Below are 20487 nucleotides of genomic sequence, written 5' to 3'. Positions count from 1 at the left end.
GCTTGAACAAGGAAATGCCCAGAATGCACTTAGCAGAAGTGCATTAGTCGGCATGAAGGAAACTCTCAGTAAATGGTTAGGTAGACAGAACAGAGAAATGAGAAATCCAGGGCTGTAGGGGCTTTGGGTGATATGTTCTTAATGCTTCCCAGATATACCAGGTGTCTCTGTTCTAACTTTTTAAGGTTTATAACAATGAACCTCGTTCTAGAGGTTTGACATTCAGAGAATTCTGTTACTTAGAGTCACGGATCATAATCCCAGCTCAATCTCTCCTTGCCAATTCTGAGTTAAGGATTCAGCAAGTAGGCGGTGGGGTACAGCCACTGTAGCTTGGCTCTCTAAAGGTGTTCTCAAAATCATAGTCCCTTTGGTAACAATAAAACAAGGGTCCAAGACTCAAGCACACATGCTCTTTGTCCTAGATGCCAGAATTCTTAAGCTCTGCCAAGTCAAGAAGGGAAACTTTCAGAAAGATACCCTCTGTGGAAAATGTCTGCTTCAAACATTTGAACTCAAAGGCAGTTGCCAGGGGCCATTGATTTAAAAATCCATGGTAGGTTATGGGGTGGGAGGCAGGGAGAAAGTGTGGAGGGAAAAGCAACAGGGCAGGAGGAAGGTTGAGGGAAGGAAAGACTGAATACGTCAATTCTATGGTAACTGAAAATTCCAAATTATTTACAGCAGCAGAAATTAGGAAAGCTCAATCATTTATATGGCAGTTGACAACCAATCATGCATTAGATAATGTTTAGCATATCATAAAATGTTATGATAACATAATCAGACTTACCAAATTCAAACAATTCTAGAGGTATATTTGATTTGTTTTTCCTCACACTTCCATCGTGTAAATCCTTTGTCTGCTTCCCATCCCCCTACACCTAATTTCGAAAGCCATTACAATTTTGGAAGGGTCTGAAGCCCCACCGCACCTACTGCCCCAATCAGGTTGAAACACAAACCAGCATTGTACCATGTTATGACCCTCTTAGCCACAGCGGACCCTGGGGAGAAGCAGAGACCACAGGCCCGGGCAGTGCACCGCTTGAGCGAGCATACTCCCCTGGCAACAGCAACCACATGACGAATTCTCCAAGCTGGATCTGCTTCAGCCACATGTGTGACAAGCTGTGCTATTCAAATCACACACACAGACAGGGCAAGGAGCAGTACTGAATCACAGTCACATGCCAGGAGGATTTCTCAGCCAAATAATGGCAAGAGCAAGAGGAAAGAAAGCAAGAAGCAGCTCATCATCGCCTTCCTAATGTCCCTGGCCCCAGGGTGGGAGGTGCTGTTCTAATATGTAATTCAGTAAGCTTTGGAGGTAAGCTAAATGACATTCTAGATCCAGTCATCCTTGGGGAAAAACTGGCGAGGAAGATAATAAGGACCATTCATTGCAAGCCAGAAGAATCATCACTAAGGCAAGGCCTCACTTTCCAGCACTTCATTTGATTCCTAAATTAAAAAAAAAGAAAAAGTGCCTACATCTCAGAGGACATGGTATAGCAAAAAGACTTAGGCCTGGAAGTTAAACAGACTTGGTTTCAAATCTTGATACTACTACTGAATACAAGTTATTTATCCTCTTTGCTCAGTTTCTCTATTTGTAAAAAGGAGACTATACCATCTATGTTAAAGGCTTGTTGTGTCAGTGCAAATAATGCATGTAAAAAGATCAAACATGATGCCTGCAACCATCAGTAAGCAATAAAGACTAACCCCCTTCCCTTCTGAGACAATGAAAAGGGCTTTACATTAGTGTTGACTGGAGCACTGGGTCTGAGCAAGGATGCTCTTCACTACCAAACTGTGGGACCCTGAGATGGCAGGAAACAGGTCTCCACATGGCTGCCTCCTTCCCTCTGTTCCACTTTGACTTTCGCAAAATAAAGATGAAAAGGTTAAAAAATATGATAATCACAAAGCTTCTCTCATGCCAAGAAGACCAGGCAAACAAAAGACCAGAAAACTCCAAGCTTCCCAAGCCATCATATGTCTTTAGCCTATGAGATAGGCAACATGAAGCTCAAGACTAAGGGTGACCCTCCATGAGCACAAGTGACCATTTGTGGGAGAGGGGCAGAGAAGACAGCCTTGTTTGCAGGATGTTGTCTATAAAGAGTCATTCAGCTGGGAAGTCCACACTCACTGTGAAGTCCAACTCAGAAAAAGTCAAGTATTCACATGTCTGGACCAAAGAGCTTAAAATGCTGACTTTCATCTGGTAATTCATCGCAATGTGGGGTGGGATGATGCCTTTATATATATATATATACATATATATATATATATATATATATATATATATATATATATATGTATTTTTTTTTTTTTTTGCAGAATTCTGTAGAACCTCTTTATAAGCCACTGAAAGTTTTAGAGGATATAAATACCACTTTGCCTGCAAACCCAGTAATTTGATTGGGCTAGGGGACATTTTTGCCCAAAGTTTTCCTATTAAAAGTCAGCACAGTAAAGTGAAAATAGCAACAGATTAGGAATTAGGAGAATTTAATTCCAGTTCCATTTCTGCCACTTATTACTTGTGTAACCCTGAATAAATCACGTAACCTCAAATTGCTTACCCCCATCTGTAAAATGAAATGGCTAGAATACAGTGTGGTTCTGAGGACCACCCTTGTGAGAATCATCGGAAGTGCTTGCTCTTGCTGAAGGGTCACTGGGGCAGGGCCTAGGAAGCATCATTAACAAACACCTGTGATTCTTAAGCTTGCTGTAGTTGAACATCACTGGATAAGATCATCTCTAGGAGGCAATCTCAGATGGAACATTGTTGTATCCTAAATGCCTTTGTTCTAAGTGAAAGCACTGATTCATTTGTAAATCAGTTCATAGTTTATGTAGCTCTTAAATTCTTCTCTCCCCTTTGCTTTTCCTAACCAAAGATGTTGCCCCATTTTCTTCTCAGTCATAGCTAACCAAAGCCAAAATACAACATCCTGTCCAACCTTCATTCTCAAATGAGCCAAATGCATTTCAGTGTCCTTGACTCCCAGGTCACTGCCTTGTCCAAGAGATCTCATAGCTATTTCCTATGTTGTTTCCCAACTGAAAACACTTCTCTTCCCTAGCCGACAACAAGGTCTTCAGTTTGGTTCCAAAGCCCTGTGTCTCTTTCACTTCCTGCAACAGCTGAGATTTCTCTGGAAATCTCTCATTCACATATTTGCCCTGGTTTACTTACTTAGGGAGTTAGAGCTGGAAGGGTCACTGCATAAGGGGATTTGGTACCAGACAGTGTGTAAAAATAAAACTAGTCAGAGCTAGAGGAGAATGACAGAGGTGATAAAATACTGGTAAGATGAGTGGCTCAGTAAAGGGAAAGACGCCTAAACACTCTGCGAGTGGATCAGTCACTCAGCCCCTGATGGTCAGAGATGGTGATCCTCAAAGAGAGAAGGGCATGTGGTAATTCCTCCATGAAAGCAAATATATTTGATTTACAGTACTATTCTTTATTCATAGATAATGTCTTTTCTATTTTTTTTTTTTTGGTGTGCAAGTAGCTTTTCCTTTTTGAAATGATGATAACACTTAATTTTGTAACTCCACTTGCTAAAAAATGACATTAAAAGCCCCATGATGGTCTCCCGCCTTGTTTTGTTTTGATTTTGATTTCAATTTTTCTTGACTCCATGTGGCTCAAAATCTCCTAGGAAAAACTGACTTTGCCCCTCAGCAAAGGTACATTGTCTATCATGGCCAAGGGAGACCCCCATCAGAAACATGGCAGCAACTGTACTAATGAATTTATAACTGTCAATTTCCAATGGAACCCCTTCAAGGGAAAGTTTTATCTACTTGAGCCCATTCAGAGGTAGTGATATTTTTGAGTACGTTGAGTTTTTCCAGAGGGAGTCCAATGAAGTTTGGGTTTTTTTGTAGGTGGTGGGAGAGGCATTGATATTCCTATCTTAAATGTGGAGACAGAACCAGGAAGTGTCCCCTTGGGTGTCTATGTTGTCCTTTCTCAGATGGAGCTTGTCTTTATGCTCTGAGTCTTAGCTCACTGCATTCATTTGCTGTTACTGCATAATTTCAGGTAGGATTTCCTCAGATTTTAATATATTTGCCTGGTGACCTGAAAAAAAAGAGTCCTTTTAAAAGTCACCATTCTGGGTTCTGCTTTTGTACATTTTCCCAATCTGTTCAATACCTGTTAGAGCACTTCTGATGGAAGAGTGTGGGCAGGGGTTAGATTTCACACTTGAGCAGCTCTGAAAAGGGATGGAACATTTATACCCAAGGCAATGTACCTGGCTGGGATTCTATGTTCCTTTTGCTATTTCTGCAGACATTTATGCTTAAAAAGAAATTTCTCCCACCCCTGCAGCCAAACCTCTCCTCTGGTTGGATACACAAACACACACACACACACACACACAAGCGCGCGCGCGTGCGCGTCTCCTGCCCTCCATGTCCTCCTTGCCTAAAAACAGCAGACAGGCTGAGATAGAAATAGAACAAACACAATGACCTGGAACCATTTTACAACGAGAAATGAATAATCATTTCACTCATTTTTGAGTGAGGGCAACTAAGCCTGAGTTCCTCTGGAGGAATCTGCAAGTAGTGAGACATAAAACTGATTCCATGAGGTAAAACATCCTCTTCAATGTCTTTCTCTGGGTGAATACGATTGTATGCGTGACATTCTTGCCCCGAACCTACACTTCACCTTATCTGGGAGAAAAGATTTCTCATCTCTTTAGTTAGTCAGCCCTCCAATAAGCCTATCCAAGCACAGATAGTAGAACTCATGACTTGTGGAAGATGGCAACAAAGATTTCTTATCCTTTCCCTCAGCCAAAGACCCCATGCTGCCTGTTCCCTTAAAGCAGCTGTGGAACCCCTCTCCCTCACTCAGTCTGGGTCCGTGTTTAGGGCTCTGGTTTGCTTACACAGTGGAATATTCCAACTAGGATTTCAAAGGAAGCCTGGCTACCACTCTCCCAGAGCCCCCAGCAGGCTGGTTCCACAAAAAGATATTCCTATATTCAGTCTTTGTACAGCACTTCTTTATAAGTATCTGCTATAATCGTCAAGGTCTGATGCCAACCTTTTTAACTGACAATCACTGGCACTTTAAGGGAACTATTAAGCTGCATAACTCAATTCTTATGGGGAAGAGTGATTCCAAATAAGCTATATGGCTTTCTTCCTTAAGACCGGGTTCATGCATAGATAGGAGTTTCTCTCTCTCTCTCTCTGATTTTCAAAATAAATGTATTGAATGTATAAGTGTCAAGCATTGTTCTGCCTCTGAGGGTACACAAATAAGATTCAGTCACAGCACTCAAGGGGTTGGCAATCCGGGTTTCACTCATGCAAGAACAGAGACAAGTACTAAGTGCAGTTTGCAGTGGGCAAAACTGAGGGAAAGGGGGCTGATTAAGGCTGGGTGTCAGGAAGTCTTCACAGTGATGGTGTTTGAGTCTTTTAAAACACAAAATGGATACTGAGAGAAGAATTATATCACCAGGAAGGGGACACTAAATACTTCCAAGATGCAAAACAACCTGGGACCTTGAGGAAAACCTAAGGATTCCAGTAGGGATCAGGAGCCTGAGTAGTATTATTGGTCTTGTCAACAATTTACTGGGTACTTTAGGCTCTTCCCCCAAGTGTTCTTCTTTATTTTTTTTTAAGTTTACTTATTTTGAGAGAGAGACAGCATGAGCAGAGGAAGGGCAGAGAGAGAGAGAGAGAGAGAGAGAGAGAATCCCAAGCAGGCTCCACACTGTCAGTGTAGAGGGCTCCAACTCATGAAACCATGAGATCATGACCTGAGGCGAAACTGAGAGTCAGACACTTAACTGACTGAGCCACCCAGGTGCCTCTTCCTCAAGTGTTCTTTAACTTCCAGGTGACTGCTAAATAAAGGATGAAAATATTATTATAAAATCCTTTTAAATAAGCCTCCTATATGAATAAGTCACCTCTTCCCCGTTCGTTGAAATGAGAGTCATAATATTTCATCAAGAGGGTGTGAAGCTTTAGTTGGGATTAATTTACTTCATTACTTCTTCCAGGGCACTGAAAAATTTGTATAATCCCCATATGTGGTTTGTAGGAATGGACTTCATGATGATTTGATGAGAAATAGTATGAATATTTCATCAAGTTTTTCATCTTCTTTTCAAGTATTAGCACCCTTACTTCAGCTTTTGCAGCCCCTCATGGCAGCCCGCGTGGTCACTGCAAGCGCCTCCTGAAGGAAGGTCTCAGCCCATCCGTTGTGCATGCTGTGGCCTCAACAACCCCCACAGAACCTTCTCTGCAGTGGGGCCCGCCCTCTCCTCCAAGCTCATCGAACTCATCATGCCCTGAGGCATGTACCATTCACACGTTCACCTCTTTCCCCAGTAGACTGTGAACAACTTCAGGGCATCAACTTCCTCCTATTTTGAATCTCTGGCATCTTACATGGTGACTAGTGAATGAGGTGTCAAGTGAATGAGGGCACAGACCCTCTGCTCTTGTGACAGGGCCAAACCCAACCTGTGCCTTCTGAATGCGTGATTTGCCTTCTTTTGCTGTTCCTCTCCACCCCAAATCTTCCCTTTCTTTTCTCTGTAACAGACATTTATCTATTTAAGGCGCGGGTTTTCAGCCTTGGCTGCACAGTAGAATCCACTCGAGAGAGCTTTACAAATAAATAGTTGTGCCCAGCCCCATCGGCACAGATTTTGATTTAATTGGTCAGGGTGGGGTTCTGGTGTTGGTATTTTGTAAATGCTCCCGTGATGAGTCTAAAGTGCAGCCAGGCTTGAGAAATACTGATTTAAAGTGATACTCAAGCCCCACCACCTTCTAAAAAGACTAATGTGCCTCTGATGAGTTTACCTTGCTCTGGATTCAAAGCAGGTACCATTTTCACCACTTATTAGGTAACAAATCAAACACTGCCTTGTGACAGTACTTCGATATTAGTTTGTTCTTGAACTCCTGCACTTCGTTTTGATTGTTTATGAGTGTGCACACATGTATCAGCTCTCATACGAGACCAGAAGGACCTTGAAGGCAGGAACTGTGTCTTCTCCTTCTTTGCATCCCCATGCCATGTACATGGTGGACCAGAAACATATTTTTGATTATTAAAAAAAAAAAACAAAACAAAAAAAACCTCAAAATACTAAAAGAGAAAAAAAACCTAGTAGAAGCCACTTTAATTCTACTTTAAAGATATGTCTTTGGTAAGAATAAAAATGTTGCAAAAAGGGTGGGGCAGGATTGAAGCAGACTCGAAAAAGAGTAAATAAAAGTCAAATGGAAAAAAAACTAAATTAGTCCAAAAGAAAATGTTTCCCAGTTTCTTAAGAGGGTTTTTGCAAACACTGAAGCAGAATAAACAAGAGAATTAACTCGGCTTGTGCCCTGATAAGGAGATTTCTTTTTTGGTTATATAATTTTACAAAGTTTCCAGGGTGTAAAGAAAATAATCGGCCAGGGAGGACTCCTTCCCTTGGACTTTACAATTCAGCTCTTGGTTTAATCGGCTCGAAGAGCTGCTCAGTTTGACCTGACCTCCTTCCAGCCCTGTGATCTCAGACTAAGCCTCACATTCAAGAGCCCTGGTGTAGAGCTCAATGTCATAGAAACGGGATAAAACATAATCCTCATTCCGTGTCCTTGATCCCTTGGTGTAGTGGCCTCTGTGCATTGGTGGGGGTTGGGAGAGCTATGCCTGGTATCTTCTCCTAGTGGTTGGTGTTCCATAGATCTGCCAACGCTAGAATGATCTAAGCATGTTCCCCTACTAAGTAGTGTTTTAAGGAAGTACTATTTGGAACAATTGCCTTAAAGACTAGTTTAAGCCACTGTTTTGTGCACAGATCCCAGAAAAGGTTTATCTTCATATGGCTTCTCTACTTTGTCATGAAGTAAGACTACAGGAAAGGCTCAGTGTCTCATAATGCACACCTTCTACTAATGCAATATAAGTTCATCAGAGAGAGAGATGTTTTCTATATCAAGTTTTATCCTAGTTATTAGGCCACAAATTGAAGGACTGGTCCCCAAAGGCATGCACATTTCTAGAGATTGATTAAGTATAAGTTCTCTTGCCTGGGTTGGCCATTTTAATGCTGGTCATATTTTACTTTGCTACAGCATTTTATTATATTTTACTGTTTTATGTACATATTTTACTAATTTGTGTGTGAAAACATCATCCAAAAGCATTTAACTCTGCTCTTGATTGATCAGCAATGAAAGTAACATGTTGTTCTTTGTAGATTAAGATAACACCACTGACTCATTTGATAGGATATGAGTTGATAGACTGTCACTGATCCATCCATGCTGTGCTCCTCGTTCTTGTGACTAGTAGCTTGTATTTGACCTCATGAGCCAAGAACCGAGGGCCACCAAAACTCTGCAGTTACTAAAGAGACAAAAAATAATAGCATTTGTCCTACCAGCCACTTCCTATTGACATTAAAAACATGGAAATGACTGGTTAATTTATTAAAACAAAAGGAAAAGAAAAATATGGATCTAGCTTCTTTATTTACTAATAAATGCTAGCTAGAATTGGTAAAAAACAGGATCTGGGAGCCTGGAATCCATGATTCCACATACAATAGACTACATCAAAAAATTAATGTATGACATCTAAAACCTAAAAGAGAGATAAACTACACATTGTCAAGGAGAGGAGTTAAAGATCCATGAAAATGAATGGATTTAACACTGATTCACAAGGACTTTTGCTTCCTCAAATAAGAATGCAGGTAGTAGTGCTTGACAATCCTTAATGATATCCCTGATAGCTGCAAACAGGGTCTATTTAACATAATTTATAACATAGGGTACAAACCAAAGGTCATTAGGTTCCACAGGAACATCCTTGGATATGTTCCACTGAAAAGAGAAGCAATGGATTCAGAACCCAGGATACTTGAATCATCGGGGAAAAGGTATCACTGAGGTAATGAGCACGCCAGGGCCTGAAAACTTAAGAATGTTTCCGTAAATGAAAACAAGCAACTCCATCTTCTCAGAACATGGCTGACTCAATCATCAAGCTGGAATGTTATTTACACAGTCCCAAGCAAACCAAGAAGAATCCTCTGGTCTGTAACCGAGGGCACTTGGAAAGTTAGGTCTGGAACAGGCAAAGGCTCAGGTCTGTTTCTGATGATTCCTGACTCCTTGAAAGAGAGCCAATTTACCTAATGCAGGTAAAGGGCAACAACTCCCTGCCACCTCCCCCAGAAAGGACCACCAGCGTGATATTTCATGCCTCTTTAGTTAATAACTTGGATTATAATATAATCAGCAAGATGGGCAAATCTGGGTTCTGAATTTTGCCCCATCCAGCAAATCATAACAATCACCCTGTCTTCTTCCTCCTCCTGCTTGTGGGAGAGGTCATGCTAGAACCTGGTCTACACAATAGAGTAAAGCTGCTGTTAGACACTGGGAAAAATAAATTCCCTAATTATGAAATATTTGAGCAAAGGGGTCAGACTGTGGTGTCACTTCCTTCAGAGTAAAAGAGAAGATTAAGAACAGGGTAGAAAGTAACCTTTCTGGATGGAAGGTGGGGAAATCATACTTGAGGCCAGGATAGAAACCCTAGATAGGGAGCTCTGAGAGAGGTATCATCCTTTTGGGGGTCTCTCTAGCATCCTTCAGTACTGGAACCTACTGGTTTAGGAGTTAATGCACAAACAACCAGGGTCTGGGGAATGGTTTAATCATGTGGCAGAATCTGTCTGGCCTACAGTTTTCAAACATACTAACCTCAAGAAAAAGCACCATCACTATTTAATTTGTACACAAATTATCTAGTCCTCAACAAACACCAGCTAAGTAAAATGATCATTCACCTTTTAGAGATGGAGAGTTTGAGACCCCTAGAGGGGTGGACCTTGGTCACTTACAAGCCACTGGCAAATATCAGGAGGCATGTTAACTCAATGGGCTCTGTTTTTAGACATGGTTTCCTGTGAGTGGCTTCTTTCCCACTTCATTGTAACTGCTATCTTTACCTACCCCTGACAGTGTTGGCCCAGGACAGACAACGTGGCCAGTGCTTTCAGAAGATGAACACTCATATTGCTAAGTACATCTTGTTGTCTGACCTTGACAGTCAGAATACATTGCCAAAGCACTCACCTGTCTTCTCTCTGAACCAAGGTACTGGAAAATCAGCCGGGTGTTCACACTGTGACTCCAGGTGTTTCCTAGGGCAGCCGTCACACAGCTGGATCCAGAAGGGCCTGAAATGAAACAGGGCAAAGCCATGACTATGAATGCCCTTTCTTGTAATGGTGTTTCACATAAACAAAAGTCCAGTCATTGCTCATTGCTTAGAGACGACTGAGGGGCTCAGTTCATTACCACAAAAGTTGACAAATTAGAGAAGAAGGAGAGGGGTTAAGGGACATGAGACTAAAAATAAAAACCAGCATGAATTTCCTTCAGCCTCAGCGAAAGCGACCACCACTGGGCTAAAAGATAACAGAGTTATATATCAGTAAGAGATTGCATGCAAGGCAGCTTGGAGCCATTGCTAGTAATAAATCGAGCCACTCAATATCCACAGTAAAAAGGCATAATGCTACTACATAGAATAAGCTCCAGTTATGAAATAGTCTTAGTTTAACAGAGTTGTAAGACTTTTTTAGCTTGACAAGAGTCTTAACTCAATTTTCCTAATCAATGTAGAAATGGTGGAATATGTGTATAAAATTCCTTTGCCCTTCCAACCCCTGCACACACACACCCAGAAGAGAACTCTGGAAGATCTAACCATTTCATGTCTCATCTGTTTTAGACATCCTTATCCCCAGAGAAACATTTTTTCACCTTCTAAGACTTTCCTATAAAGGGGAGGAGCTGAAGTATTCATCTGAGTTTCTAGTCTACTCCAGGTTGAGCTTCAGCTACCTTACATCTCCAGAGCTTCGCGGATCTCTCTTGATGTCACCAGAAACTATTCCTGCTCTCCTCCTCTTGTTCCTCCTCAGAGGCAGGCTCATGAGTCCCACCACTTAGAAGCCAGGCCCCCATCATATCTGGCACATCTTGAGGTCTCCTCTGAATTCCTGTGCCCACTTTGGCCCTGGGCCATGGGAGGAATCTTAGCCCTAGGGGGGCAGAGTGAGACATTCAGTTTGCCTTATATCCACAAGATGCCATATCTTTTAAATGAGGAGACTAAGAACAAAGAGGCTGAAGTCCACTGAATTAGCTAAATCCACACGAAGTCTTGAGCTTCTCATTCATTGCCTGCTTACTGTATCATTTGATTTTCACCTCTCAGTCTGGAGTAGGAATTGGTCTTCTTTTCTGGACCAGTCATCTTTCAGGGTGGTTTTATCAACTTTGCATGGCCTAACACTCCTGAGCCCAAATATTATGGCAGATGAAGGCGGGTCTGTGGTTCTAGGCTGGAGGTGATTTTGTTGGCAATATCTAAGTGGAAGAGCTACTGGCATCTAGAGGGCAGAGGCTGGCGATGTTGCCAAACACCCTGTAAGACAGAGGACAGGCCCCCATAACAGAGAGTTATCCATCCCCAAACATAATAGTGCTGAAATTGAAAGCCCCTGGGTTAGATAACACCAACCATACATTTTCTCTGGTTCAAGCAGGCACAGGAATGACTTAGATAGAAATCAACGACTGGGACCTCAACAAGCCTGGGAGTTTCAGAATGAAGAATTTAGCATAGGAAAGAACAAAGTTTAGGGTGACCTTGCTTCATTATGCACATAATTTAAAACATATACAAATTTATTTGGAAAACACACGATCTAGACTGTGCTCATGTGATCACATCACTCCCTTACCTAAACTCCAGCAGCAGCCCGCTGTACTGAGGAGAAATACTAACTCCTGAACAATGCATCCAGGGCACTTTGTCATCTGCGTCTGTGTCTCTCTCTGGCCCCATTTCTCTAAGCATTCTCACTGGGTGGTCTCCCGTAACCTCCTGACTTCTCTGTCCCCATTATCCTTGACCTCTTGTCAGCAGTTGATAAAGCTTCCCCCTCCTTTGGCATACTGCTTCTACTGGACCAAGTGGAGTATTCTTTTCCTTCTCTGCTACTCTTCTCTCCCTCTTCCTAGTTGTGGGGGGACCTCAGGGGATGGGCCATGACAAATTTTTCTCCTACCACCTAAGTGCCTTCAGTGGCTAGGAAGGTAATGTGCATTAATAAAGAGGCCAGGTGTTTGCATCTTAAAATACAGGAATTCTTTACTACCACAAAGTGATACACTCTCTCTTCCATTCTTCTTGAAATACACAATCCTCTCATCTTTCATTTTCCCCAGTTTGACAGAGACGTATTAACAGAGAAATACTTTCTCTTATAAGAAAACCAACCCTGCAAAGGCAATAGCAACTGATTGTTCCTTTCTTTTTTGCATTTTTGTAAAACAGCTTTTTTGAGATAATTCACACATCATGCAATCCACCCAAAGTGTACAGTTCAATGGTTTTTACTATATTCGCAGTTGTTCAAGCATCACTACAATCAACTTTAGAACACTTCATTGCCTCAAAAAGAAAGCCCATACCCCTTAACTATATAAGCCTCAAGCCCCTCTTTCCTCTCCCTCAGCCCTAGGACCATTACTCTGCTTTGTGCTTAATATTAAGTATCAGGAGATGATGGGGAGTAGAGGAGACTGTGGTGAATGAGACAATCCATCCATGACCTCAAGGCTGCAGACCCTGTCTCGCTCTAGCTATTATTATCATGTGACAATATGAGTTCATAGTCAGCCACATCTTTTGACTTTTAAAATAGAAGTCAGAAGTCCATGTTTTAAGTATAATCTACAGATTTTAAAATGTTAGTTTAATTTAAAAAATTTTAAACATACAAATGAACATAATTATGAGCCATATATGACTCATTCCCACCAAGCTTGCGATGTCTGCTCCATATGGATGTCCTCACTGTTGACGAGGATGTGACCCCAATGTGGATGATTTTGTAGCCTTTGTCTCAATCTGTGACCAGCTTCAGCACCTGTCCTCCATTTTTAACAAGAACTACAAGCCTGACATAATGAATAGCAGCACTATTAATTCAGCATCTTCAAATCAAGCTCACTTTTTCCATTATAACTTACTCTTCCCTGTCTCTTTCTTTGGCCTTCTAGTTAATCTGGTTCAGAACCTCAGTTCCATTTTTAAATTTCTCCTTCTCCCATGCTTCTCAGTTCCAATAAATTGTGATGTCCTATTGATTTAGCTGTAAAATCTCACCTATATCCATTCCCTATCCTCCATTCCTCCTACTCCAACCTTAGATCAGGTCCACATTAGCTCTCACCTGAGGGTGGCTCCTAGAGCTAACTGATGTCCATACTGCTGTCAGTTCCTCAAAGCCCATCCTCTCTTCTGCCTGATTAACCTCCCCAAGCCACATCTAAGCACACGTCCCTGCTGCTTCTCAGCATGCTCAAAAACTTTCAATGGCTCCCAAGTGCCTCCAAAGAGTTCTACATTCCCCAGATTGGCATTCAAAGCTCTTCCAGCCTGTGCCTGATCTGCCTTTCCACACCACTTCCCTCCATTCCACTTCAAAGAGACTTTGTTCCAATTCAATCACTTCTTCCCCATGTCCCCTCCACACCTGAAATGCCTCTGAGTCCACATGTTGTCTTTGATACTACTTCCTGCGTGCCACTTCCTTGGTCATCACAGACGTAACATCTTCCTCCTCTAAACTCCTGTAATACTTTATTTCACTCTTTCATGCTATGCCATCTCTTTCTATCCTGTGGTATATTACTTGTGGTGTGCTTCTCTTATCACTCCTAATACATACTTTAAGAGGCCCAAATCCATGTCTGATTCATACTAGCATGCCTGAATCACTTAACTTATGCCTCATTCTGTGTCACTGACACATGGAAGATAATGAATACTGATTCAATAGTCAATAAGTTATTCCTACTAAACTTGGAACCATGTTACTATAATATTCAGTTTAGCAGCAGATTTACATTCTTAATTTTATCTTGCTTAAGCTAAACTTAATGGCATTTTTGCATTTTTCAAGCAAACTGTAGAAGCTTTTTGCGTACGTGCCTGCTAAGTGATAGGATGAAGTAAGGCTGAACTTCCAAGTTTGCCACGAGAAAGCTACATGTGAAAAATTAGGAGTTGTTAATTAGTTAAGCACTCAAAAAAATTTTTTTTTCAGTAATAGACTGATAGGCACTTCCCAGGTTCTGGAAGATGTTTTCAGGGGTCAGAGCCACATTTGGCCAGTGGTGACTATTTAAAGAGTGCCATGGGGGTGCCTGGGTGGCTCAGTTAAGCATCCGACTTCAGCTCAGGTCATGATCTCGCGGTCCGTGAGTTCGAGCTCTGCATTGGGCTCTGTGCTGACAGCTCAAGCCTGGAGCCTGCTTTGGATTCTGTGCCTCCCTCTCTCTCTCCATTCCTCCCCTGCTCATGCTCTGTCTCTGTCCCTCAAAAATAAATAAATGTTAAAAAAATAAAATAAAATAAAGAATGCCATGCCCCTAAGCTAATGAAAACAGTATAAGAAAGTATCGATATACTTTCCATACACTGGCTGCTTTCTGGACAGGTAAGCTCAAGTCCCAACTAAAGGCAACAAGTGCAAATGACCACGGAAAAGTTCCTAATGGAAACCCTGACTGAGTGGCTTGAAAAGATCTAAAAGATTCAGGAGTGCTTACAAACATTACGCCACCACAAGAGCAATCACAGAAGGCCTTGAAAGTTAATAATAAGAAAAGACAATATTTTTAAAGTACTATAAGGGAGCACTAGGTGAGCCCTATATGTAAGGAGAGCTTACATCTTGTTTGAGCTTCATATCTTAGTTACATCTCTCTTGATCCCACAACCACCTATGAGGTAGGTAATATCATCACCCCTATTGACCAACTAAGGCTGTGAGAGATTAAGTAACGCTCCCAAGGTCACGTGGTTGGTTAATGACAGAGCTGGGGCACAAACCAGGCAGACTATCTTCACTGCTACCCTAATCAGCCTTCTCCAGGCATTATGTCAATTAGCCTGCAACTCTGCCAGCCCGGTGGGCCTTGGGAAGGGCTTGGAGAGCCTGAAGGCCCATCTCTAGGAAGACACTGATGGAGGCGTAGTGTGAGCATTCCATCACTCATCTGAATTTGTGTGTCACTCAGACTCCACAATCAGCTTCCTCTGTTCTGATGTTCAGTGGTAACCCAGGGCAAGGCGTTTCCAGAAAGATCATGCATGCCCTGGCTTGGCAAGTTATTTAACCTCCATCAACTGGCCCAGCACCTGATTCATGTAAATCAATCAGGTAGTCTGAAACTGACCCTTTCTGGTTGGAGGCTTAAAAATCTGGTCGGCGTTGTAAAGTTATTTCACTTAATAGGACCTCAAACATGGGAAAACGACTGAAGGGTGGTTACAGGTGGTAGGATTATTTGAGACAGAAGTGGGAGAAAGGGAGGTGGGACACTGTCAGTTACTATAAATTTGTAACTTTATTTTCATCTAGAAAATTCAGTGGCCTCATGTCTTTGGACTTTCAAACATTTCTATGAGAGGGCTGGCATAAATAATCATTAATGCTGTTTATGGGAAATTAAAGGTAGAAGGCATCTGCTTACTGGCCTTTCAAAAAAGGTGATTTCCTGCCCAATGACCTAATTGGTCAGGAAATAGATAAGTGAATCTTTTCTATGCTCACTTTAAGCGGAAGTTCTAAAAATTAGGGCGCTCTTTCCCTCTCTCCTTTTTGATGACTCTGACATTTAGACCTGCCAAGGCAGTATGATTTCATTGTACTGGAATTTGGTTGGTTTCAATACAAATAGAAAACTCAAATAAGTGAACTAGGTTTTGAAAATATTTTCATTATTGGGGATTTTTTCAGCATCACAGGATTGAGCTTGTAGAAGTATTCGAGTAAGCTACATGGAGAAAATCTGTTTACAGTGAAGTCAGGTCTCTCTAAAACAGACTGTGGGAACATTTGTTATCCACTCTCTGAGACCCTTTTAGGTAAGTCAAAGCATGTTTTCTTTCTCTGTGACTGCCTACCCATCTGCAAAATGTGAATACTAATTCCTGCCTCCAGGCAACCTGCCTCCAGGTTCTTGGTGACTCTTAGATGAAGATATTTGATATGTATAAATGACAGGAACAATGATGATCAAACCCTGATGATGAAATTCTAGGGAGAAAGAAAGCTTAATTATCATCTTATACATTTTTTAATTTTTCTAATAATGAGGCAAGCTAGGAAAGCTCAGGAATGAAATGGTTAAAATGACAGGACTTGGATTCTGGAATATCCTTCATGAACACTATCTTTTGGATCCAGTTCCCCACTCCTTTGGAGGGGGAGTTGGTTATGAAGATACATTTCTCACAAGGCCAGGGGCTGTCTCTGTTCTGCACACAGGGCATAGTCCTTGTGCAATCAGCCTGGAGGAGGATAATCAGGTTGCTATGTAGCCTTGATTTCCAAAAAGGTAATGGGCCTCTGGTACCAACCGGTGTCAGTATGTAGAAGAGGCCTGTTGGGGGCCTTCAATGAGGAAGCTCCTTCTCTGAAAACATTTCAATTTATGACTCCTGTGCTAAGCATTTCTGGGAGGTCAACTGAATCTCCAGTACATAACATAAAAGTGTCTGTCCTGTAGCAAAAGGATCAACTTTAAAAGAATAGACTTTTCCATGTTAAAAATATTACAAGTATAAACAAAGCACTGATTCCAGAACAGGGGGAAGGAAAAATTCAGGGTGTAAGGGGGCTGGATATTCTGAACATTGGTCCCTCCTGTCCCTTTAAATAAAAGGCAACTTGTTGAGACTAGAAAGAGGAAGAAAGAGAGAAAGAAAGAAAGAAAGAAAGAAAGAAAGAAAGAAAGAAAGAAAGAAAGAAAGAAAGAAAGAAAAAGAAAGAAGGAAGGAAGAAAGAAAGAAAGAAAGAAACAAACAAACTTCTAAATCTTTTCAGAACTGAAAGAAGTTCAGGAAAGAGATGGCATGTTAGCATCGGAATTAACAGTCTCTTTCTTATCTTTGTCCTCACATCCTAAAGCATGTTCTGTATAATGCATGACAACATATGGTCAGCTGCTGGCTACAAGGCAGGACCCTGGAGTTCTATTTCTGAATTAGCTGTGGGCTTTTAATGAGACCAGGTGGGAGCAGGAGAGTGATGTAACAAAGAACATCAGGGTAGGCCTTGGTAATGAGCAGTCACTTCAACTCTCTGAGCCTCAGTTTTCTCACCCATAACAAGGGGTTGTTGGAAATTATCTCAAAAGGTCCTGGCTATACTAAGAACTTTGAATCTATGGCATTTTGATGACAAGAAATTAGTTCCTCATTCTGGACTTCACTTTTTCCAGAAAGTTTGAAAATGTTCTACTCCATGGGCTATCTTTGAATGGCTGTACCCTACCTAGTACCTATTTAAGCCTGAAGAGAGTTTTACAGACATGTGGTCCTTTTTCTAAGAGTAGATTTCCCTCCAGACTAGGAGTTTTCTTAGTCTATCTTACCTACTAAAACCTTATGATGGGTAAACATGTGATGGCCAGTGGCCAAGTCCCAGCAAACACGACTTCATAATAACAAAGCTTAAAGATGGGAGTCTGAGTGAGAGAGTAGGGATTAAAAGGGGATTATCATCCATTAAATTCAGTTTCTCCTGTTTAAAACCAAGCCCATGGAAGTTGCTGAACTACAGCATATATTTTTCTGTTGGGTCATTCATTTGAACTGGGGAAGTGACTGAGAATCTTGGTTAGCCCCAGTAGAAAGATGAAGTAGGGAAATATTTAGATCTGCTTTTTCCTAAATTTCTCAGAGTAGCCCAAGTTACCTCTGTTAGTGGATCATCAGCTCCTGTTTTATTTGATGCAGAAAGCCATAATTTCAGCAAGCGATGTTGAAGAGGATGAATGGGGTATAAAAGGGAAGAAGACTGCCTAGGATAGGCTATTTCTGAAATAAGGATTCAAGATGACCTACGAGCTCCATGAGGCCACAGTGCAAAGGTATCATATAAAAGAGATTGGGACAAGCTCAGACATCTATCCTCCAGCAAAATTAATTTCCTTGGGGGTTTGTGGTTCATTAACTGAACCTGTGAACCAGCTGTATTTAGTGTGCACTCTACTTCCTCAGGTCTTTAAAATTGACAATGGTCTGTAGGTCAAGTTCCAACGGAAGTGATATTTCTGACCTAACTCTATAAATAGAGCACTGGAAAAAACCCATCAGCTGCAAATGGCCCAGGGAACACACGCTATCTATTAAGTAAGTAACCGCAGTATCTGTGCTGCCATTTTAGATGAGAAAAAAATATCTTTTGTTATTTATAATCTTCTGAGCTTTGAGATTCTCAAAATACTTTAAAGCTATTAGTCTTCTTTCAGATTTACAAATAAAGGATCTGAGGCATAAAACCACACAATAACTGCCTCAATATCATCTGTGCACTGAGGAAGGCATTTGGCGTGGTATAGAATAAGGCTGCTTCACTTCAGTAAAGCAGAAAATGTCATCTCCGATGTCTCTTGGCTAGATGTGAATGCAGTCCAGAGTCTTTACTTGCACAATACACTTAGGATCCACTTTCTGATAAAACTCGTTAGTAAGGAAGGTTAGAAATGTGAAGGAGACCAGAAAAGGTGGGGCAATCAGAACCTTTGGAATGCAAGGGTTAGGGATGGGTTAATCCTCCATTGCACAAGGAAGAAACAGAGTTAGCTAATCACCAGGATAAAGACTGGTATGCACTAGCACAAACCACTCAAACAACTCCATTGGCTTTGTGTAGGGAGAACAAACTTGGAGTTTCCCAGAGTCTTAGTATGGTTATGTAAGTTATCATCCAAACAGGACACTTCTGAAAATGAAATGGGGACATTTTAATAACTATATGGGGATAACAAAGTCAGGACTGTTCTGGGCCAACCAGGATGCGTGTAGGAAATCTCTAGAACAGGCTGAGGGTACTCACCCTTCAAGAAAATGGTCAGTTTAGAACTCATCTAATTTACCAACCAAAAGTTCTATAGGGATATTGCACAGGATTTTTCTGCTATGTTTGCGGTGGCAATCATGAAAGTCCTCAAAGACAGCTATGACAACAATAACAGGCACGAGAAGAACAGAACGAGGGTGTCTGCATAGAAAGAATTAATCTCCTCCGACCCAGCTCAGGTTCCAACATACCCCAGGAGGCCATGCCCCTGAACCCTTTCTCCAATATAGCTTTCTTCCTACTACCTCCTATTTAAGTGTATGTGTTGGGGGCGGGGGGAATCCTGAATGGGGACCTGTAGCTAGGTCTCCTGACCCTTTGAAAAGAACTCTTTATTTTTTTTTATTAATTTTTAAAAAATATTTATTTCTTTTTTGAGAGACAGACAGAGAGAGTGACAGAGCATGTGCAGGGGAGGGACAGAGAAAGACACAGAATCTGAAGCAAGCTCCAGGCTCCAAGCTGTCAGCACAGAGCCCAACGTGGGGCTTGAACCCACGAACCATGAGATCATAACCTGAGCTGAAGTCGGATGCTTAACCAACTGAGCCACGCAGGCACCCCCGAAAAGAACTCTTTAATTAAAAATAAACTCATTCACTAAAGAAAAATTCATACTATTCTTAAGTGAATACTAGCAAATAAAACAAAGAAAGCAAAAACCCAGCCATACATGAAAATCTGAGGCATTTTCTTTCTGAATTTAGGCTTAACTGAACATCCACCAGGAAGATGCTTAGGTGAAATGGGTTTTCTTCCATAGCAATGTTCTCTAGGTGCTTACTGTACATAAGAGAATTCTTCAAATCATGTGAATCAGCCATCTTAACAGGACCTTTGCTTTTCTACTCATCATAGAATCTGAGCCAGCAGGAGGGTGCCAGAGCTGGATCCTAGTAAGTCTTGGTATCATACGTGGTCATTCATTTTTTCACTGTTCGATATTTTTTTCAGGTCACTTTCTTTTCTGGCTGCAACAGAACTATAGTCACTTATTCTGATTTCAAATTATTTATAGTACTGGCTGCTGTGAGGGGGTAGGGAATTACCCTCAGAGGTATGCATTCAGCCAACTGCCTTTGGAGAAATCCAGGAAGGGCAAAAAGTGTCATATCCTTTATCAGTCACTCTTCCTGGGGAGATTAAACTATGGTGAAGTAATATATGGTCACTTTACAAATCCAGGGAACTAGTCTGGACTACGAGTAAGCCAGGTGACAACGTACCTGACTGAAGAGCGAAGGGGACACACTAATAGTCATGGGGTTTGCCTTTGGGAAATCAGCTCACAAGGCAAACCCAGGACCAGGAGATAGGGTCCTTTCCCAAGGCCTTAACTGATACAGAACTGGGCCCAGGTAAGTCTGCTATTGCTCAGGCTGGCACTGTATCACTGGCTTTTTGCAATCAATAAGGACAAAGGGAAAAAGAAATGCGGTTGTTTATCAGAAAA

General features: G+C 41.6%; 1 protein-coding gene across 4 annotated transcripts in view; it reads right to left on the bottom strand.

Moving 5' to 3' along the window:
• RAD51B (RAD51 paralog B) overlaps positions 1-20487 on the bottom strand; it is a 644260-nt gene that overhangs the window by 112235 nt on the left and 511538 nt on the right. For all 4 annotated transcript variants that reach the window (XM_058739438.1, XM_058739440.1, XM_058739439.1 and 1 more), the window contains one exon: positions 10156-10259. In XM_058739438.1, coding sequence (XP_058595421.1) covers positions 10156-10259 — 104 coding nt within the window. The remainder of the gene's footprint in view (positions 1-10155; positions 10260-20487) is intronic.

This window comes from Neofelis nebulosa, chromosome 7 (genome assembly GCF_028018385.1).
Source record: "Neofelis nebulosa isolate mNeoNeb1 chromosome 7, mNeoNeb1.pri, whole genome shotgun sequence".
NCBI lineage: Eukaryota > Metazoa > Chordata > Mammalia > Carnivora > Felidae > Neofelis > Neofelis nebulosa.
Note: the sequence above shows the minus strand (reverse complement) of the source record. Positions and strands in the feature narration are given on the sequence as shown.